Source organism: Sus scrofa, chromosome 9 (genome assembly GCF_000003025.6).
Source record: "Sus scrofa isolate TJ Tabasco breed Duroc chromosome 9, Sscrofa11.1, whole genome shotgun sequence".
NCBI lineage: Eukaryota > Metazoa > Chordata > Mammalia > Artiodactyla > Suidae > Sus > Sus scrofa.
In genome coordinates, this window is record NC_010451.4 from 131,843,813 (window position 1) to 131,866,996 (window position 23,184).

The 23,184-nt window shown below is 38.8% G+C and overlaps 1 protein-coding gene across 9 annotated transcripts in view; it reads right to left on the reverse strand.

The window, feature by feature from the left end:
• RCOR3 (REST corepressor 3) overlaps positions 1-23,184 on the reverse strand; it is a 57,428-nt gene that overhangs the window by 10,418 nt on the left and 23,826 nt on the right. For 7 of the 9 annotated variants that reach the window (XR_002336049.1, XM_021063868.1, XM_021063872.1 and 4 more), the window contains 3 exons: positions 17,370-17,588; positions 12,037-12,114; positions 2,860-2,917 (listed from right to left, as the gene is read on the reverse strand). Coding sequence is in view for 8 of the 9 variants with exons in the window: in XM_021063868.1 (XP_020919527.1) it covers positions 2,860-2,917; positions 12,037-12,114; positions 17,370-17,588 (355 nt within the window). In the remaining variant the exon portion in view is untranslated. The remainder of the gene's footprint in view (positions 1-2,859; positions 2,918-12,036; positions 12,115-17,369; positions 17,589-23,184) is intronic. The other 2 variants (XM_021063870.1, XM_021063871.1) reach the window with 1 other exon arrangement.

The following is a 23,184-nucleotide window of genomic DNA, read 5'->3' on the forward strand; positions in this document are numbered from 1 at the left end:
TTATAGAAATTGTAGAACTATCATTCTTGGCAAGTAAATGAGCCTGGGGACCCTTAAAAGAGTGTGACTGTAGTTAGAACGCAGCTAGAACTAAAACTAATTAAGTCATAGATTACACAGGTAAAAACAGACAGTCTTTTCTGGTCTGAGCATGATTTTTCCCCTTCCAAATAAGGGAGAAAGCAGGGAAAATGGCTTCTTTATTTAAATATTTACTTACTATTTAAATGGTTCCTAATTAGCTAACAACAATATGAGGAGATGGTAAGTAAAGTGGGAAATGATCTTAATATATATGGGCTTTTAAGAGTTACGACAAAAAGTTTATTTAATGGTAGTGATAAATCTCACTAGTGATACTAGAGTCAACTTTTCTCTCTCCAGGTCACTGTAACAGTCAACTATAAGCAAGATAAAGTAAAGCATTTAACAAAGGAACATCCAATCAGAACATGTATGTACAATGTCTTGACTATAAAGCACTCCATAAATTAAAACATGTTAATATCAAAAACATAAATGATGTATTATTACTTCGTACAACTGAAGTGGCCATAAGAATATCACATAAAGGCTTATCATAAAGATGAAAAAGAAGAAAAAAATAGAAACAATTGCCTGCTAAGATAGGCACTTCTGATAGCAAATGATACATGTTAAAATAAAAACTGCAAGTATGTACCTTAACCACAATAAGACTCAGGCAGTGGTGACACTGCTACATGATTATACTGTTTATAAGACAGACTTCTGAGTAGTATGTAAAAATGTGGGCACATGAGGCAAAACGGCACTTTTTAATTCTCCCTAAAATGACTAGTTTAGACACAAATAGCTGTATATTATTTTATTTTATATGACAAAAAAAATCAAATAAACCCAAGATAAAAACAAAAAACCTTAAAAAACCAAACTGAAAATGAAAAATTTCAGAGTCAAAATAAATAAAAACAAAGACATATTAATAAGAGAGTGCTTTCAGAATCCTAAGAACATGAATCTTTCCATACAAATTGCTGCATTAGTGTGATTTACGGATTACTTTTTAAATGCAAAAATATAACACTGAAAATCCTTCAGCAGAGAGCAAAGTTTTTTACTATTTCTATAAATATTCTATTTTAAAAATACATATAAGCTGAAATAATGTCCGCATATCACAGCTCAACTCTACAGGTAAAACTTGCCATTAACCTCCCCTTGAATGCAGCTTTTCATAACATCCAACCCAGCCATAAGAGTCAGTGGATCCTACCACTTAAAGCAGTACTGCAGAACAGTATCAAATCCTGAGTGCTGTACCTATAGAGAAAGATTAACCCAGATTACCTAGGCGATTCTCCTGAGAAAATCCTTTCTCTAGGACAATGTCTTATACAAGAGTACACGATTAGTATACTAACCTTTAAGCAACTAAATACTGGAAAACAGCCTTAAACTCTATAGGCAACTTCCACGGTGAAAAACAGGCTTTCTATCAGTTAAGGCAATACCTCCTCATATAACTATGTTATAGCTGTAAGTCATAGTTCATCGGAAATACTAATTTTTAATCAAAAATTTAAATTGTCAGTTTCTAGTCTTAAAACAGCTATTATTGAACATTATTATGAGCTAATTAAACCTCTTTCTGACTCATTCATTCAGAGACTGAGTTCTATAATTACAGAGGTACTCAATGCACATCCAGCATTCTGCCTCTGATGACTCTGGTATTTCTATTTCCGAAAGGACTGTGTTGTGCTGCACAGGCCAGAGGGAAGGCAGACCTTACCCTGTTGGTGCTCTCCTGTGACTTTTCAAATCACACCAGACGAGTAATTCTCACTCTAATTCAAACCGCAGAGTCATCCCTTAATCAATCGTTAACTACATTATTCTCACAGCTGAATGACACTTGCACAGCATTTCTGAGTTAAACCTGTTCTCTCTGTGTGGATACTGGGAAACACTTTGAAAGGAATGCTTATACGTTTCACTGGAGCTGAACCCTCTTATAGCAGTTAACCTAGATAGAAAAGCTATTAGCACTCAACACGGAGGGCTCGGTCAGGAAGAAACAAACTGCACACCAAACTTAAAGTCGACAATCAGTCTTGCAGAAAGTCCATCTTAAAAGGAAAAAAACCCTACAACACTGAATTAAAATATACAGCTTGTTCTTCTTTAAGTAGTTAAACATAAGAAAATCCAGGTTTAAATGCTTCCAGCTTGCCCATGAATAGTCACATTATAAAAAGTGTCCTGCTATACAATTCAACAAAGCATTCTTATAAATACTGCATTTAAAATTATCATATATATATACACATATATATTTGTATCTATATATGCATATATTGATGTACCTCTTAAGTCTCTTTTTTGTATAAATATATTTAAAGTCAGGTTTCAAAATATTCAGTGGCATATTCTTTTAAGGTATGGTACACTGAAAGTTAAGCATATCATTAATATTTTCAGAACCTGACATTTATTTAACATAATCAGAGAAACCAGAAACACATAAGAGTTTATACTTTGAATGGTAAGTCATCAAAAGATACGGTAGGAATGAACCCAACTGCAGGAATCCTGAAGCAGAGGCACCCAGAGACCAGGAAACTTGGTCAAGCTCATCATCACCATCATTTACTTAGTGCTGAGAAAGCAGTACGTGCGATTCAGGACCCAAAACGCACACAGGCTCAGTACGTCACATCCACAAGTACCAAACCGAAGTCCTGGCCACCAGGACTGTGTGGTGAGCACAAGGCCCCTTTCTCATCCATTTCTAAAGGAAGGGAGGAACTATGGTGGTCCCCTTTCACGACAAGTTAAATTATTATGAACAACAATAACTGCTTATCTTTAATATACCTTGCACTGCTAGAAGCTGCTCCTCTGTGGTCCAACGGGCATTAATTTTCTGATTTGACTACAAAATTAAAGAGAAGTTTCCTAATGAGGATATGAAGACAGACATTTTCCAAAGTGCTTATTTTTTTAAAAAAACTTTTCACCACATCACAGACATGAGATTACTAAAACTCTGATTTATGAAGATTCCATTTTTTTGTAAGACTTAAACAATATATTCTGAGTTATCTTTTACCAACACAAAAAGGTAATGAAAGGGAAATGTACCAATTTGGGAGAATGAACAACATTCACACTGACGCTCTGGTCAGAGACAGTAAAACTGAGAAAATCTGTTAATCACCCATTTTCCAACTAAATGTTCCTATTAGACATTGCAGATGTTCATTTTAGCCTCGTTTTAAACATTGAAGTGACTCTGTTTTCTTCAAAGTGGATCTGTGACTTTCTCTAAAATTTCTTCTCTTCATATTTAGATTAAACCTACCCATACTCCATCAAAAATAGTCCTGTATAAATTAACATAAAACTGTAGATCAGGTTAATGCCCTAAAATATTTCTTTAAATTTCTGACGCAGTGAGTGGTCCACGATAAGAATATATTTTCCCAAAAGACCTCTTATAGTCTTCCGAAGATTTTTGTTTAAAATTTTTCTAAGTTCAAGATCTTTACTATGGCAGTATTACAACATGAAACACCTGACCAAATTCCGTTCGCGTATACCCACTGCTTAGTAATTAATCAAGGTCCTTTGGCAGCAGACAGAGACAGAAGTAAGCACACCAGCCTAAGAAGGTGTGCAGAAGAACCTGCCCGGATAAAGGGGCCAGTGTAATTCGCACACACGCTGGGCGAAACACAAAGAAAGACTTTCCCTGAGAAGGGATATCGAGGTCTTATCTCACTCAAAGTCTTGGCAATAATTATCACAGTACATAGAGGTTCTGGGTAATACCAACTTTCTCACCATGAGTGAACAGGTATAACTAAGCACTTGGAAGAAAGAACGAAACAAGAATTAAAAAGAAAATTATTAGAGAAGAAAGAAAAAAGTAGAAAGACCTACAGTAAGGGAGGGGAAAACCTGAAACAGAAAGCACCAGTTTCCAGATGATGTAGGTCAGAAATGGACAGCAGGCAGGCCAAGCAAAGTGGATAAGCCTCAAGGTTAGGGTACTGGGGATGAGGCAAAGGAATAAGAGTAAACAGGTAACAAGAAAGAGGGGAAATGGACAGACAGACACAGTGATAAGGACGAACAAGGGCTAAAATGTGAAAGAAAAGGAGATGATAGAGACAAAACTGGAAATGTTAAACATGCTATTCCAGGAGTAACAGGAATGGAGTAGGAGCAAATATCCGAGTTAATACCCAAGGAATCTGATGCTCCCTTGGTTGTGAAAGGTAGAACAGGTCCTTGGTACCCAAAATAGTTTGTACTAGAACCTACACCATTTCAGAGGAAACAGTTAAAAAATAAAGGGTTGGGAGTTCCCACTGTGGCGCAGCGGTTAACGAATCCGACTGGGAACCATGAGGTTTCGGGTTTGATCCCTGGCCTTGCTCAGTGGATTAAGGATCCGGCGTTGCCCTGACCTGTGGTGTAGGTTGCAGATGTGGCTCGGATCCCGCGTTGCTGTGGCTCTGGTGTAGGCCAGCGGCTACAGGTCGACTGGACCCCTAGCCTGGGAACCTCCATATGCGCAGAAGCGGCCCTAGAAATGGCAAAAAAGACAACAACAACAACAACAAAAAAATAAAGGGTTGATTATAACTTAATCTGAAATACGAAACTAAAACTTAGGAAAATGAGCTCATTAAAAAATAGTTACTGGAATTCCCATTTGTGGCTCAGAGATAAAGAACCCAAACTAGTATCCATGAGGACGAGCCGTTCGATTCCTGGCCTCGCTCAGTGGATTAAGGATCCGGCGCCGCTGTGAGCTGTGGTATAGGTCACAGATGCAGCTCGGATCTGGTGTAGGCGGCAGCTACAACTCCTAGCCTGGGAACCTCCGTATGCTGAGGCTGCAGCCCTAAAAAAGACAAAAAGAGAAAGAAAAAAAAGTTACTGATTTCACTTATGTGTGTTTGTTTTGTTTTGAGGGCCATGCCCACAGAGTATGGACATTCCCAGGCTAGGGGTCGAATCGGAGCTGTAGCCACGGGCCTACACCACAGCCACAGCAACTTGGGATGTGAACCAAGTCTGTGACCTACACCACAGTTCACGGCAACGCCGGATCCTTCACTCGCTGAGTGAGGCCAGGCATCAAACCTGCATCCTCAAGGATACTAGTCAGGTTTGTTAACCGCTGAGCCATGACGGGAACTCCCCACTTATATATTTTATTTTTTGGCATATCTTTTCTGACTATACAATGATATAACATTCTCTAGCTTCAAAATTTACAACCTGAGCATAGAATATAGGTCATTTTTGTTTTGAGGACTTCAATAATTTTCTCAAGGACTCCTCTTAATTCTTTGTTACTCAAATGATCCTGTTTTGAAGTGCCTGTCTGAGTCATCACTTCATTGTCAATTCCATTGTTAATTCTGCTCAAGACCCATCTGTCAGCAATTTTGCAGCTGATTAAAGTCATTCTCCTGTACCTTCATAGACTTCATAAAGTTCCACATCTTTTTCAAGGCTTACAATTTCATTTTGGTTTATGCTGGTTTGCACTGTATTAGCAAGAGGGTGACAGAGAAGGATGTTACTGTGATGAATGAGAAAGAGAAAAGCAAGTTGATAAGGAAGAACTGGAGAGTGGAGCCTAATTTTACAGGTGCTCAAGTTGTTAGAGAATATTTTCTTGTTTGGCAACATTTGCTTCTCCGTGTATTCCAGAGATTGATGAGCATTTGGATACTGAGGATCTCTTATAATACCTACCACACTGCAAATGGTTGTGAAGATAAAGTTAAAATATATGTAAGGATCTATTTGGACTAAATGTAAAAAATATCTAGCACAGTGCCTGAGCAAACAGAAATTAAAGTAGATCAATTAATGTTTGTTAAACCTGAAAGGCAGAAACTGGAGGAAAAAGTATTAATAAAAAGGGAACAAAAAATGAAAGAGAAATAATGAGCACTATGAAGGGCTGATTTTCAGCTTACGAGAAAATCCGGAGATGGAATGAACACAAATAACTATTGTTAAGACTAAAAAGTACAGAGTATAGTGGGGATTCACAGATGAGAGGGGCAGTCACAATGATCAGAATGGGGAAGGAGGAGGGCTGGAGGGGCAGGAGTCTGAGGTTTAATCATTTTTCTTTTTTCTTTTTTTTTTTTTTTTTGCTTTTTAGGGCTGCACCTGAAGCAAATGGAGGTTCCCAGGCTAGGGACTGAACAGGAGATACAGCTGCTGGCCTACAGCCAGCCACAGCGACGCCGGATCCTTAACCCCCTGAGCAAGGCCAGGGATCGAACCCACAACCTCACGGTTCCTAGTCGGATTCTTTTCTGCTCCGCCACAACGGGAACTCCAAGAACAGAAGTTTTTGAAAGGCAAAAATGAGGAGAAGGCATATCATGTATAGGGAACAAGAGGATTTGTGTCAGGAAGGAATGATAAACCCGGAAGGTTCGTGATGTTCAACTAAACCAAAACACGGTAAAGACAACTTTCGGAAGGGCGGTAAAGACCGAAATTGATGAGTTCACGCTAGACTTAATAGGCAACTTTTTAGGAGGGAGGGAGCAAGGAGAGACAGGCAGGATTATAAGCAGAATAAGACTTTAAGCCTAGAAAGCCAGGAAAGGGTGTTGCTGTTAAGGATTTAAGGCCAGACCGAGATGATGAATTTATTAACGTGGGACAGACTGGTGTTTCAGGCAGGATTTGTTTCAGGTGCAGTTCTAAAAAGCAAAATAAATAAATAAATAAATAGTCTTCAGTGTTCTTAAAAAGGTAGCCAAGGAGAAGCAAAGTCTCTCAGGAAGTCCAGCTTTGCAATGGGCAGCTAGTTTCTCAGTTAAATCCCAGATGAAACCTTTCCTTCGAATTTAGGATGGTCCTGAATGAAAAATATGAATATGTATTATTTTTTTCCTCTCTTTTCTTTTTTTAAGGGCCGCACCTGCAGCATATGGAAGTTCCCAGGCTCGGGGTCCATGGGAGCTGTAGCTGACAGCCTACACCAGAGCCACAGCAACTTGGGATCCAAGCTGGATCTGTGACCTAAACCACAGTTCACGACAACGCCAGATCCTTAACCCACTGAGGGGGGCCAGGGACTGAACCCACATCCTCATGGACACTAGGTGGATTCTTAACCAGCTGAGCCACAACAGGAATGCCTATAAATATTTATTTAAATACTAGAATCTTGTTCAGTTCAAGGAAATGCTTAGGAGGCATGTGGGAGCTAAACTTGAGTAAAGGAACGGTGAGTTCCCTGCTCACAACTGCTCACTCTGGGGCATACACCCATTAGATAGAGTTTAGGCAGAGCTGCTAGCACTACTGTACTTGTTCTTACTAAAAATACACTATTTCATTTGGCTGAATATCTGTGGTTAATTTATGTCATTTAAATGTACATATCATGTGACTTTAATAAATAGCAAAGTGATGAGACTGTATGATATTTCCAAATAAAAGACAACTGAATTCTGAGGATAAAAACTTGGGGAATGCCTTTATTTGCATATACCAAGAAAAATTATAGCTGGGAAGTCAAACGTTAAAGGAAGAAAGCCGTCATCATCTGTGTGAAGGACTCGGAGAAAGGCAAAGGGAAAGGAGCTCGAGCTGTGGAGTGTGGTCATTAGCACCAACGGTAACCTTCTAGAAGCTTCAGTGGAAACCTACAGCAGGGGAGCTGAAGCTGTCTGGAATTCCCTAGTCCGTGTGCGACAAAATGGACACAGGGGAAGAGAGGGAGACTGCAGGAGGAGCAGGGTGAACATTTAAAAAGGCAGAGGATTCTTTTAAGCTACTGCCTATTCTATTCTCTTGCAGACCCAAGATACACTGGTAGAGATCTGTTTAACTTAAGGCCAACTGGACTACATCTAGGAAGCTAAAACTCTGGGGTAATTATGGTTACGAGGCACCACTGAGAACTCTTTTTCAGCAAACCCCAGCCTGAAATACTGTTGTTTTAAAAATAAAGCGGTAATATAAAATAAAGTAATACATATGTGTGTGTAATATAAACAATATACAACAGAAGTGATAATAATGTAAATGGCCTCAGAGAGCCTTCTAGAACAATCTATGACATCCTTAGGGAACTCAGCATCTTTATTGCATCTTCTTCCTGCTAAACTGTCTTCATATTGTTCCCACTTTTGTCAGTGGTAGATTCATTCTACCTCTGACTTGGAAGAGCTGAGAAAAGGCCGCCAGGTGAAACCGACACGATGCTGAAAATTCCACCCAACATCCATAATGAAAGGATGTCACACATAGGTATGCATGAAAACATCCACAGATGGGGTGATCTTTTGCTTCAAAAAGCACTCCTTGTTCAGTTTCTTCCTTCCTGGATTCATTAACCTCTTTTCCCCCACCTACCTCCACCTAAGACAAATCAAAGCATAACCAAATATACCACCATTCCCCACAACACTCTCACATGCTTTCAAGCAAATACATTAACCTCTACTTTGCAATCTTCTCTGGACTTATCACTTGCTGTCCATTTATACAATGAAAACCTGACACTACCCTTTCTCACTCATATGCTCGTTATTTTAGCAGCTCTAAAGTGTCTAATTTATCTTGTATAAATTGCCAGGACAGCTTACTCAAAATTTTTCATTACCTCCTTGCTAAAGTGAAGAAGTTAGAGTCTTTCCATGTGACTAAATTTAAAAAGCAAACTTCCTTCTGAGCTTTCACAAAGGCCTTCTGTTCCCAGAGGCCTTGCCCACTGGTCTCTATCATAAAGAGTCCTATTAACATCCTTCATACACCCCTTCGTTCATCCTCTGCAACCAAGTTTGCCTTCCCAAGTAGACAAGATGCTTCTTGAGAAAATATTTTTTTATATTTTCACTGAACTCTCAATAATAATTAGCTCGATAATGAGCACGTAACCAGCGTTCAGTGCTTTTATTTTTCCCCACTGGATGTGTATTTTGAGTACAGCTCAACACCAAATCATTGTTCACATTAGTCCCTCACCTGCCCTTCTCGTATGTGCAAAAATCCTACTTACTCTTCAAACTTCAGTTAAAACGCCCCCCTCTAGGAAGGCTTTCCCGATTGGCCTAGTCAGGATGAATATTCGCCACTTCTCTTCCTAAGCTCTTTACTTATAAATCTATTATGTAACTGTAATCAGTGTGTCTTCTAACATATAGACTGTAAGCTGTTCTTTTAAAAAGCTGATGGAAAAATCTACCCTCTCCCCCCTGATCCCACAGTGCCTATCTAAGTCCTTATATGAAATTGGTGGTCAATAAATACTTACGGAAGTGAATAGACTTTCTTCACCAATTTTTTTTTCCCCTTAAATGAAAATAACAAATACAACTACCTGAATAAGTAAAGCATCTTCGTAACTGGTTTTGTTTCATTTTGTTTTTTCTGTGTGTGTGTGCATTTTGTCTTTTTAGGGCTGCACCTGTGGCATATGCAATTTCCCAGTCTAGGGATCGAATCGGCGCTGTGGCTGCCAGCCTACACCACAGTCACAGCAACGCAAGATCTGAGCCACATCTGCGACCTACACCACAGCTCACGTCAATGCCAGATTCTTAACCCACTGAGCAGGGCCAGGGATCAAACCCGCGTCCTCATGAATACTAGTCGGATTCATTTCCGCTGTGCCACAACGGGAATTCCCTTTCGTTTACTTCCAGTTGAGTTATACCATTTAGTAGCCTATTGATTAAAAGGTTAATAAAATTCTTTTATTAGGTATTAGGTTACTAGCTAGCCTAAGGTTAAGGGGATAGAGTAGATGATTTTTCAAGGTCTTTGGTATGACTTTTAATCTAAGATATTGAAATTCATCTATTCAGGTTGCTCTCTCCTGTAAAACAATAGCAATAATAAGATAAATATAAATATACACTGGGCATTTTCCAGATGATAAAACATATATATATAGTTTTCAAGTCATGTGAGTTCAATAAACCAAGCTCAAAGTAATACACAAATTTCAGTGTATGGATGGTGACGTTACGACTTTGGTCCTTTCGTTTTGATCATTATTTATAAAGCAAGAGCTGTAAGAGATGCTTGATAATTTCTAACCCAGTAACTGCATTTAAATGTGAGAATCTAATACATTTTTTACTGTTATACGAAAAATGTAAGAGGCAGCATGGTATTAATCCAGGACGCCATTTAGACTCTAAGAATCTAAAACATAGTTTCACTACTTACTAGATGTGTGATCTTTTGTTTTTGTTTTTTGGTTTTGGTTTTGGTTTTTGCTTTTTAGGGCCAAACCCTTGGCATACGGAGGTTCCCAAGCTAGGGACTGAATTGGAGCTGCAGCTTCTGGTCTACACCACAGCCACAGCAACTTAGGATCTGAGCCGCATCGTGACCTACACCACAGCTCACAGCAATGCTGGATCCTTAACCCACTGAGTGAGGCCAGGGATCGAACCCGAATCCTCATGGATACTAGTCAGATTGGCTTTCGTTGAGCCACGACGGGAACTCCCTAGATGTGTGATCTTGATCAAGTCAGTTAACCTCTCTGAGGCCCAGCTTCCCCACGTATAATAAATGAGACTATTCTGCAATTTCCTGGAACATTTGAGATTAGAATTTCATTTCCTTGAAAATTTGGTAGACTTTTTCTGTAAAACTGCCTCAGCCAACTATTTTCTTAGAAAAATGTTAACTGTTCCCTCATTTACTTAATGGTTATAAATTATTCATTTTCTTTCTTTTTAAGACAACTGGTAAGCCATTTTTTCCCTAGGAATTTCTCAGCTTTGTTTAAATTTTCAAACTTATAGCCATAAAGTTCTTCAAGATATTCTCATAATGTTTTCAATATCTGCTATATTTTTAATTTTAAATTACAAATGCAGGCATTTTAAGTTTTTTGCTTTTATGCATTTTAATGTATAATTAAATATTAAATTAATTTCGACACAAAATTTAAAATGATTTTTGTTGCAATAATTTAACATAAAATAAAGCAGCATTCTTTGTATTATACTGTCTTTACTTAAATGTCACTAGAATGTTTCAGTTTACCTGTGGGTTTGGAATGAGACAGTGGTCTAGGCACATTTCATTCCTTGGCATTACCTAACCTTCTTGAAAGAGACTATTCAAAACAAAACCAACTTCCTTCATGATGATTCTTCCTTTTTCTGAAAGATTCTAATGAGTAAGATGGCATATGGTGTGTTGGTCTGAAGCACTACTCCTCTGCCTCCCCCCAGCCCCAGACATATTTCATTTGCAGATATTTCAGTCAACCTGTGACGGGGGTGGAGGGAATCTCATTAGGACCAAATAGAATTATTTGATTATTACATTTATAGAAAAGCAGGATATGAAGCATAACACAGGAGTCTTAATAAAGAAAAAAAGGTCTTATAATAGAAGCTTCTATAAAAAGACTTGATTGGACTTCGAGCATTGAAGAGCTCCCTTAATTGTCACAAATTCAAACACATAGTAAGTTTTCGCTGAAGTACAAGTAAGACTTGAGAAAACGGTCAATCTAGATCTTGTTTCTCGATTTCACGTTTTCTGATATATGAGTGCAAGAATGTAAGTCCCATATATTAAAATTCTAATTGGAAACCTGAGCCAAAGTCAAATATCCAAAATAAAAATAAAATTGTGTTAAAACGAGCTCCTTTTCTTGTGACTTTTTTTTTTCCTGTTACCAATTTACACAGGTGGGAAATGGCTCTGAATAAACACTGCTATAGACCTCAAAGTACACCTTCTCATCTCACATGAACTGGGCCTATCAGTATAGCTACTTTCCCTAATTACTCTGCTTGATAGGAAGTGCCAAGGACAGGAAGGACATGATTTAACTTACATCATCAGCCAAGTCTCAAAAGACTAACTATCCAAATGACAAAAGAGAGACATAATAAATTACCCATATTACGAAACCTTCAACGTATTAACAATACAGATAATCAAAACAGTAGCTGAACACTGGATAACTCGGAGAACGAGGTGTCACCATACTCTGTCACATACACTCTTGCAATAACATACCTCGGGAGGTTTGAACTCCTCAATTCCACCTTCCATTTTCTGTTTAAGCGCACTGTTCACTTGCTTAGCATTCTGAACCTTCAACAAAACAACCCAAAATATGAATCAGATCATGTGCTTAGGTGAAGTTTTGAGTACTCAATAAATGAAAAGGATATGTATCAAAACCCCGTCAAATTTTAGTTCAGGAGGATGGAACACTTACCACACTTAGGGGGTGAAACAACGTTCATTCGACTAACTTACACATCAAGTATATACCCACCTAACAGACTGACACAGTTCACAAAGTATATAGCATTTGAACATCTGTAACAATGTCTCTTGTACTTCAAGACAACAGGTATATGCAAGAATTAAATTTCACCAATATTTCTCATTACCATAATGCTTTGATCAAAAAACAATTATTCCAATAAGAATCACAATGATGAGGGTGGATCATATTTATTAGGTGTTTACAATGCTAAACATCATTGTTGGTGCTTTGTATGTAATTAATCACACGACATTCTGTGAAGTAGTACAATCCGTTCTGTTACCACCTGACATGCATTCTCAAAGCCACTGAACTCTACACAAAATTGCACAATAAAAATGACAGGGCTTATAGGGAAAAGGAGCTTGGGATAAAACACTCAAAAACTTCATCAATGACAGAGAAGAAAAGATAGAAACCAAATAAAAATGATAGCACCGTTTCTACACACTCTAAATGGTCAAGAAATTCACAGCTGCCACCATAAAGATGGTACCTTACCTTTAAGGGTGGCTTACCTAAGTGAGTATCAAAATAACTACAGCTTGTGAGTTATTGGGAAAGGGTCGAAGGGTTATTTGAAATCAAATGAAAAGTTTTAACACTGGATGTGGATGTAGATGGCACATAACACACAGTAATCGAGGTAGGTGGTGTACATGTGAACTGTGTGGGTATGTACTCAGCTACAGGCAGTGTTTCCACTAACAAAAATTACATGTAAGCAAATGCAAAATGCACATTATGCTCAAACTGTTCCTTAGAATATCAATTGTGTTGAAACCAATTCATGTTTTCAAAACAAGCATTATAGCAGAACTAACTTTATTCCTATTGTAATCATTTTACAGATGAGGAAGGTAAGGCACAAAGAAGTTAAGAAACTCCCCAGGCTATAAAAATAGGAGGCATGGAGTTCCCGTCATGCGCAGTGGTTAACGAATTAACGAATCTGACTAGGAACCATGAGGTTGCAGGTTCCATCCCTGGCCTTGCTCAGTGGGTTAAGGATCCGGCATTGCCGTGAGCTGTGGTGTAGGTTGCAGACGTTGCTGTGGCTCTGGTGTAGGCCGGCAGCTACAGCCCCTATTAGACCCCTAGCCTGGGAACCTCCATATGCCGTGGGAGTGGCCCTAGAAAAGACAAAAAAAAAAAAAAAAAAAAAAACCCTTAATTAAAAAAAAAAAAATCTAAAAAAAAATAAATAAATAGGAGGCAGAACCTGATTTTGAACCATGCCAAGTTTTTGTTGTTATTGTTGTTGTTGCTTTTTGCTTTTTAGGGCCATTCCACAGCATATGGAGGTTCCCAGGCTAGGGGTCAAATTGGAGCTGTAGCTGCCGACCTATGCCACAGCCACAGTAACGTGGGATCCGAGCAGCATCTGTGACCTACATCACAGCTCACAGAAATGACAGATCCTTAACCCACTGAGTGAGGCCAGGGATCGAACCTGCATCCTCATGGATGCTAGTCAGATTGTTTCCTCTGAGCCACGGCTGGAACTCCTCAAGTTTTAAACTACTATTCAACTAGCAACTAGAATATTAAGGGTTATGGACTTTTTTGGTTGTTCCTTTGTTTACTTTTTTTCCTGTTTTTGTTTTTCCAGCATGGCCAATCAGATATTTACAAAGTGATTTGCAATTTTTTTTCCCCACCCGAGATCTTAAAAACATAGCTAGAATGTATGAATCTAGGTTGGTTCAAATGTCATTAGCTGATCAGTCAGGTTGGATAGATATTCAGAGATAAAGTGTGAAGTCTCAGTTTTTAAACATTTCATAAATTATGTGGGAGATAAATAAATATACAAGTATGCTAAGTGCTAGAACACCTAAGCTAGTCTTGGAGAGAGAAAGTGAGTAAGTGTGTTTGTATGTGTGTTAGTAGGTGTGGGGAGTTCGGAAGATTAGGGAAAGTTTTCCAGAAGAGATGACACTTAAGAGTTTGAAGGGATGAATAACAATGAAGCAGGGAGACAAGACTGTAGGGAAGAAATGCTTTCCAGGCAGAATAGCATTTAGGAAGACAGGAAAGCCCTAAAGCACAGGCAAGCAGCTAGGATGGCGCCAGATCAAAGAATCTGAATTCTGCCTAAAGGGTGAATGGATTTTTACCTAAAGGATTTTTAAGCAAGGGAGCAACATAACCATATTTGCCTTTTATAGAGATACTTCCAGTAGTAACCTGGAGAACAGAATGGAGTGAAGAGGAAGGAAATTAATTTAACAATTCAAAGGAGAAATACTGAGGCCTTTGGTTGAGAGGGTAGGACTGAAGGAGTGGTGGTGGTGGTGGCTGCATGCAGAGATGGGCCAAAGAAAGAACCTGGAATCAAAATGGACACATCCCGGAAAACAACCGACTGTCAGAATTAGAGAGAAGAAGGAACCAGGAAGAACTCTTTAGTCCCCGGCTGGAATAACCGAGTGTATGTGGTGCCAGGCGCCCAGACAGGGAAGGCAAAACGAGGAAGCGATAACTAGGTGGACAGGGAAGGATTCAGTCTGGATACCGTTCAGGAGATGTGTGTGGGACATAAAGGTGGTAGAATTTATAAACCCAAGAGTGCAAACCTTTACTATGTTACACAGCAAATGAACATCCAAGAAAGGAGCTTAAAGCTTTCAAAAAGTTCCTTTATAAAAATCAATGAAAATAGTCTACGAGTGAAGCAGTAGTAAAGGAACAGCATTGAGGATTAAGTGAGATTATAGGTGACAGTACATTTTATTCCTTCATTATTTAAAAAAATCCTGAGCACTTTTACAATATTGCAGGCAAAGCGTTTCAGAAGTTCTCTAAAGAGAAGGAGAGCTGTGGGTTTGAAGGTGGGAGCCTTGCACACATTCATGGTTCAACTAAAGGCAAAGCATTCAATCGAATGGATTCTATATATAGGGTCCTAACAGTTAAAAGAAAGGAGGAGTTCTTGTTATGGAGCAGCGGAAACAATCCGACTAGTATCCATGGGGATGTGGGTTTGATCCCTGGCCTCGCTCACTGCGTCGGGGATCTGGCATTACCGTGAGCTGTGGTGTAGGTCTGCAGCTGCAGCTCCGATTAGACCACTCGTCTGGGAATTTCCATATGCCGAGGGTTTAGCACTAAAGAAAAAAAAAAAGTTAAAAGAAAGGAATTCTAAGAAGGGAGAAGTGGCTGTTAAAGAGATAAGAAGCAAGACCTGGCAACTTGTTCATAAACAATCCTTTTTTTTTTTTTTTTTTTTTTTGGCCACACCCCTGCATGCAGAAGTTCCCAGGCCCAGAATTGAACCCAAGCCACAGCAGTGACAATGCCAGACCCTTAACCTGTTAGGCCACCAGGAAATCTTACGTTGCTTTTTCAGTGGCAGAACTGGGATAGGACATGGGGCAAAAACTAGATTGGAAGCCTCTGAGAATAAGTGGTGGTAAGAAAGCAGAGGAAGCTAATGTGGTAGATCTTAATTCAGCAAGTTTGCTGGAGAAGAAAAGAGAAATAGAAAGGCAGTTTGGATGAGTAACCAGGGTCAAGGGATACTTGGGATAGAGAAAAACTATCTTGGTTCCACACTGTACTGCTGCGAGGTTCTTACATCATATCTGAAGGGCTATAATACGAACTCTAAGGGTGCGTATTGGGATATCTAAGCAAGGAGGATACTGTAAGCGCAGGATACATATTGTAATCTCTAGAGCCACTACTTTAAAAAAAAAAGAAAAATGAAGAGATACGGCTAAAAACCACAAATATGCCCATATTGTATCTTTTTGAAATCCTTCAGTGGTTTCCTAACTCATGATGAATTTTGAATTTCTTAACATGACCTTTCTATAAATTCCTGTCTACCTTTGCTGTAACCTACTAAAGGCAGGTAGAAACTAAGAGCTTTAAGATGAGTGATCTTGATGATACCAGAATCATAAAAAGATAATAATGACGACAATGTGTAACACGGAGCTGAAGAGAGGTGGACAGCAAGGGGAATCAGTAAGACAGTTACGTCAGGTAAGAGGTGATAAAGGCCTGGACAAGGGCAGCAGGGATGAGAGTAAAAATACAGGGACTGATTTAAACGAAACTTCAGAGATAAAACTCACATAACTTACCACTTGGGTGTGTATGTGTTGGGGGAGTGATAAAGGCAAGGGGTGAGTCAGAGATGATTCTGATGTTTCAACAGACTGGGAACAGAGAAAAAAGTCTTTTGGGGGTTAGATGAGATGTCTAGCAGGTAGCTGGAAATGTGGCTACAGAGCCTGAGAAAAGCCACGGCTTGAGAAGTAGACTCAGAAGTCACTGGCAAATGGTGTAAGGTTGGTTAATATAGACCCAAGGAGTACAGACTTAGAAGAGTACCTAAAACAACAACAGAAACAAACAAATAAATAAATAAAGGAAAAGAAGACCGAGAAAGGCCAGAGACACCCATTTAACTGAGCACATACATGTGCCATGGGCACTAATGTTTCAGCACTTGCATACATCATCTTGTTTAATTCCTTCCAACCATCATGTGGTCATCCTCATCTCAAGACGAGGAAACTGAAGTTGAGAGAAGTTAAACAGCTCCCCTAGGGCTACACAGGAAGTAGACGTACACCTAGGGTCAGACTTTAGGATCACTGACTCTAGAACCTAACTCTTAACCTGCCTGCCCTAAGGGCACTTCCACGAGGCTGCTGCTGCCACTACTGGAGATAATGGTGACAATGAAGAGGGCAGCCGCTATTCGCCGAGCATTCAAAATGTGTCAAGCACTGCCGAACAACCTGTGTGAATCATCTCAAACAATTCCCAACAACCTACAAGAGAAATATGATTACTACCTCACATTTTATAGGCAAAAAATGGACGCTTAAGAGAGATTCTGTTATACCCCAAGATCACAGAGCTAATGGGAAGAGATACTGGGATTCAAATCTAGAATGAACAGAGGCACCATGTAATTTGGAAACAAGGCAAATAAAAAACACAGCTTATGTAAATGGGTGGCTGAGAAAACCTCCAAAAAGCCTGAATTTACTGAGGTAAAAGCAGATAAGCAAAATGGATAGAATCATTAAAAATAAAATTTTTATAAAAATACCTGACGTTTTAAAGAGATCAACTCCATGTCCAGTTGCCTCAGGATGGTGTTGGCCGCACTGGGACTACAGGAAACAGCTACCACGTCTTCCTGGGTTAAATACATGCCCTTGGGGGGACGGCACTTAGACCGCTGAGAATGATGGCGGTGCTGTAAACTCTGATACTCTCTCCTCCCCAGTCCGATCTTGCTAGTTTGGACAGGTTGATCAGCATTACCCTGGAAGAATAAAGATAGAGTAAAAGCTCATTTGGTTTTTCACCCATGTATAAATTGAAAACAGTCTATTACCAGTAGAAGTATCTGTTACACTAAGGACACCTACGAAATACTTCTAATCAATTTTATCACACATGAGTCCAAACTCACTCACACACACAGAAGCCCATCAGTTAGGGAAAATAAACATATGACATAACCGTATCTTTGATTAAGCCACTCAACACAATGTTTGGTTTCTATACCCAGACGACTATGAACAGAAGAAAAGCTAAAGTGGACTCTAAACGATTTGTTTGCTTTCAAGATATCAAGATGGGGTATAATATCCCTCAGCAATAAAGGGCGGGGGGAGAAAAACCTATAATTTATTAAGAGCAAAGTTTTTAAAGAAAGTAAAAAAAGGGGCAAATAAGGAATTATGACAAGTAGCAGATTAGACAACTGGTAAAAAAGAAATAACATTTCATTACATCACTTTAGAGTTGCTGAAAGAGAACCTATGCCTTTAAAAATTAAAAAAAGGCACAGCGTTATTCCAAGTCTATCTGTGAATAACATAAAATTCAAATTTGCATTTGGGGAGAGGTTAGAAAAGTTCCAGTGATGATCACTGTTGCGCTCTTAAGTAGGATTTCACTGTAAGTTGCAACATTCTTCACAGCGTGATGTGAAAATACAACGTTATTCTGTGATTCTGAGAGAGGATCCATTGGAAATTGTGTCCTTTAGGTTGAAGGCTATTTTACTGAAAAGATTTAATAATCCAATTCTTTGGAAAAGGAACTCCAAGTAAAAGTCATAAAATGATTGTATACTGAAATATAATCCACTTTGTTTCTTGAAAATCAACTCAAAGCAACACATGGTAGATTTGAGATTCAGGGAAACTCTTCCAAGTATAGCACTCCTAAAATTGCTGGATCAAGTATTTTTTTAAAAATCTTTTTAAATCATTTCTGAGCTGGCAGAGAAGTAAGGAAATCCTTCAGAGACCAAAAAGGATGAGAGAGCAGGAATCCAGAGGGATAAGTGAGTACGCAGGAGCTGACATGTGCCTAAAGCATAGGCTTCAATGACCAATAGGTACAGGGCACAGGTGTTAAAGCCGGAACTCTGGAAGGGGACTTCATCATCGTGCCAAGTAGGAAAAATGCCCCTGCCCTGCAGAGGGAGAGGATAATTAAAGAAAGTCATGCCTACTTCATCTTTGGCTGAATGAAAAGGAAACAAACAAATAATCAACAAAACAAACAAAGAACAAACTCTTCTAAAAATCCCTAACCATAGGCATAGATTTGGGGACTAAATCTGCATGATCTGTCTGGCCTGAAAAACCCCACATCAAAAATTTACTTTAAAGTGTCTCAGGTTTACAGTAGGGCCTTCAGACACTTAGCAGAAGTAAATGAAAACTGTCGCTAGAAGAATGCACTATAAACCTAAGTCTCAAACACTTTCCACAAATATGTTCCAAGGAAAATGAGCTCACAACCACAAACTGCCAAACAAACCCTATGAGCGAAACACAGCAGAAAGCAAATAACCTTTATATCTGCAAGGGTTGCAGATTATTAGAATTACTGGATAAAGAGAATACAATAAGTGTGTTACATGTGTATAAAGACGTGAAAGCCAGAATTGAAAATATGGAATATACCCATAAGGAATAAGACCATCAAAACTGACCAAGCAGAATGCAGAAGAACGAAATAGAACATCTAGAAATAAAAAAAATACATATATATACAATTAAGATTAGAAACTCAATGGATGGATTACTTAGCATTTTAGACAGGGCACAAAAGAAAATGAGTGACTTCACGGAGGGGGAGGGAGTGGGAGGGACTGGGAGTTTGGGGTTAGTAGATGCAAACTATTACCTTTAGAATGGATAAGTAATGAGGCTGTTCTGTATAGAACAGGGAACTATATCCAATCTCTAGTGATAGAGCATAATGGAAGGAAATATGAGAAAAAGAATGCATGGATACATACATATGTATGCGTATATATATGTATTTTTGTACAGCAATTGACAGAACTTTGTAAATCAACTATACTTTAATTTTAAAAATTAAGAAAAAATACCTTTATCATCAACTGCAAAAAAATAAAATGAGTGACTTTGAATGTATGTATGAGAAAAATACCCACAACATAGTAGAGAAATATGTAAAGACAAGAGGATAGAAAATACGAGTGGCTAAGAGACACGTGAAAAGTCCATCGCATCTCTAAAAGTATCCCTCAGAGGAAGAACAAAGAGAATGAGGGAGAAGCTATTCAAAGAAGCAACAAATGAGAGTTTTACAGAACTTAAGACCAATTCAGAAAGTACAAATGAATCCAAAGCAAGTTTAAAAAAAGAAATCCATACTCAGATACATCGAAATGAAACTACAAAACATTAAAGACAAAGAAGAGATCATAAAAGTAAAGCCAAGAGCTGCATTATCTCCAAAGGAAGGACAAGCAAAATTCTCTGAAGCAATGACAGACATGAGAAGCAACAAAATAATATCCTCAAATAATATTTGTTAACCTAGGAGTCTAACCCAAGCAAAACTAAGGCTTTAAGAACAAGGAAGAAAGAGACATCTCAGACATTCCCAAACGGACTGTGCGTATAACCAACAGACTCTCACCAAATTAATCTGTAAAAGATATACTTCAGGAGTTCCCATCATGGTGCAGTGGAAACAACTCTGACTGGGAACCATGAAGTTGCGGGTTCAATCCCTGGCCTTGCTCAGTGGGTTAAGGATCCGGCATTGCTGTGAGCTGTGGTGTAGGTCACAGACACAGCTCAGATCTGGCCTTGCTGTGGCTGTGGCGTAGGCCAGCAGCTGTAGCTCTGATTTGACCCCTTGCCTGGGAACCTCCACATGCCGTGGAAAATTATTTTCAAAGAAAGAAAGAATGGTGAGCAAAATAAACTAAGCATGTGGGTAAATCTAAATTGACATTAACTATATGTTTAATTTGAGATATTAGAAAAACAAGACGTAACTAAAACTGGACAAATACAGCATATAAGTTAGGAGGGTAGTGGTTGAAGTCAAAGCATTCTAAAGGCTTTACATTAATCAGAAACTCATTAAAAGCACCAATATTAGACTTAAGTTAAATATGCAGGATAAAATTTCTAGGGTACACAATAAGAAAAGAGATTCAAAAACATTCCAAACTAATAGATAGTAAAAAAAAAAAAGTTAAGCAAGAGATGGATTCTTAATCCAAAAAGAAAGCCATAAAGAAAAAGCAGGTCAAAGAGAAAGTAAAAATAAGAAAGATAATACAAATATCAATGATCACGACCAGTATTAAAGAGCTAAACTCTCTAGATAAAACATAAAATCCCACTTACATGCGCCTGTAAGTCACACACTTAAAATGGGAGGACACAGGAATGTTGAAATAATAAAGATACACCAGACAAACACTTAACAAAAGAAAGATGGTAGAGAAAATCAGACAAGATAATTTGTAAACAGAAGACATTACAAGAGATGAAAGGGTCATTACATATTGATAGGAAGCTCAATTCTACAAGCTAAAAGAATTTCAGACTTCTATGCACCTAATAACAATAGTTTCAAAATATAAAAAGTATTACCTCTCAATAATCCATCAGATAAGCACATGAAAACCAACATAAAACAACTAGCAAATAGGGAAGCAGTAATAGAATATTGTCACAGAACTGACAGGCTTCAATTAAGACACATAAAAATCCTGTAACCAATAATTAGACTATGTATTAGGTACACATGTAAAAACATTTATGAAAATTCAACATTCTAGACTTGGAGGTTTGAAAACATGTCTTCAGATTCCTCAACATTCCAGTCATTGAAAAGTGGGGCTCCTTATCCTGTTCTCCTTCATTTTGGACCAACTTTAGTAATTCACTTATAATCAACAGAATGCAGTACTTGTGACACCGAGTAACTTCTCTTTTTTTTTTTTTTGCCTTTTCTAGGGCCGCACCCATGGCATATGAAGGTTCCCAGGCTAGGTGTTGAATTGCAGCTGTAGCCACTGGCCTACACCACAGCCACAGCAACTTGGGATCCGAGCCGCCTCTTTGATCTACACCACAGCTCACGGCAACGCTGGATCCCTAACCCACTGAGCAAGGGCAGGGATCGAACCTGCAACCTCATGGTTCCTAGTTGGATTAGTTAAACACTGAGCCATGGACAGGAACTCCAACACTGACTAACTTTTAGGGCTAGGCCAGAAATGGCTGGGAAGCTTCTATGTGGTACTTTGGGGATGATTACTGTGGGATAAGAAGATTACTCAGGGACCACCAGGCTACAGAGGAATGCTAGGTGATAGCTAGCATACCATCTACCAGTCATGTGAGCAAGTCAACAACCTTTAACGACATTCTTGATGGTGAAACATAAAATTCACTCTAAAATCAGGAATACAATAAAAATATTTGCTATCATCACCTCTCTTCAACATTACACTGGTGATTCTAACCAGTCCAGTAAGGGAAGAAATAAAAGGTATTATAAGGATTGAAAAGAAATAAAACTGCTATAATTTTCAAATAATATAAATCTCTACACAGGAAATGCAAACTAATCTACACACAGTTAAATAAAGATTTCATTTTTCTCCAGTTTATATGCAGAGTCAATCGAACATCAAGTAAGGCTTTCCTAGGAATCTAAAGTTTGAAGAGCAAAGGTCTAAGAACAGCCAAGGACCTTATCCTTAAGAAGTACTACCAAATAGGAGTTCCCATCGTGGCTCAGTGGTTAACAAATCTGACTAGGAACTATGAGGTTGCGGGTTCAATCCCTGGCATTGCTCAGTGGGTTAAGGATCTGGCATTGCCATGAGCTGTGGTATAGGTTGCAGACGCGGCTCGGACCCTGCGTTGCTGTGGCTCTGGCGTAGACCGGTGGCTACAGCTCTGATTTGACCCCTAGCCTGGGAACCTCCATATGCTGCAGGAGCAACCCAAGAAATGGCAAAAGGACAAAAAAAAAAAAAAAAAAAAAAAAAGTAGTACTATCAAATAATGGGACTTATTCTAGAGACTACCAAGACTTAGGATGAAATTAGAGTAATTAAGACACTGTGGGAGTTCCCATTGTAGCTAAGTGGTAACAAACCCAACTAGTATCCATGAGGACATGGGTTTGATCCCTGGCCTTGATCAGTGGGTTAAGGATCCAGCATTGCTATGAGCTGTGGTACAGGTCACAGATGCAGCTTGGATCCTGCATTGCTGTGGCTGTGGTGTAGGCAGGCAGCTACAACTCTGATTCGAACCCTAGCTCAGGAACTTCCATATTCCTCGGGGGTGGGGGCCCTGAAAAGGGAAAAAACAAACAAACAAAAAAACCAGACATTGTGGTGCTGGCAAGAGATATTTAACTGACAAGAGGAGCAGACAAGAAAGCCATGCATATACATAGAAGCCCTATATATGATAAAGCTGACATGGCAGACCAGTTGAAAGAGATGAACTCATTTGCAAACTAGAAAACAAATAAATAAAAATGAGTCTCTTACAATACGAACGAAACCTAATTACAAAAAGATCAAGGACGTAAGTGTAAAATGCAAA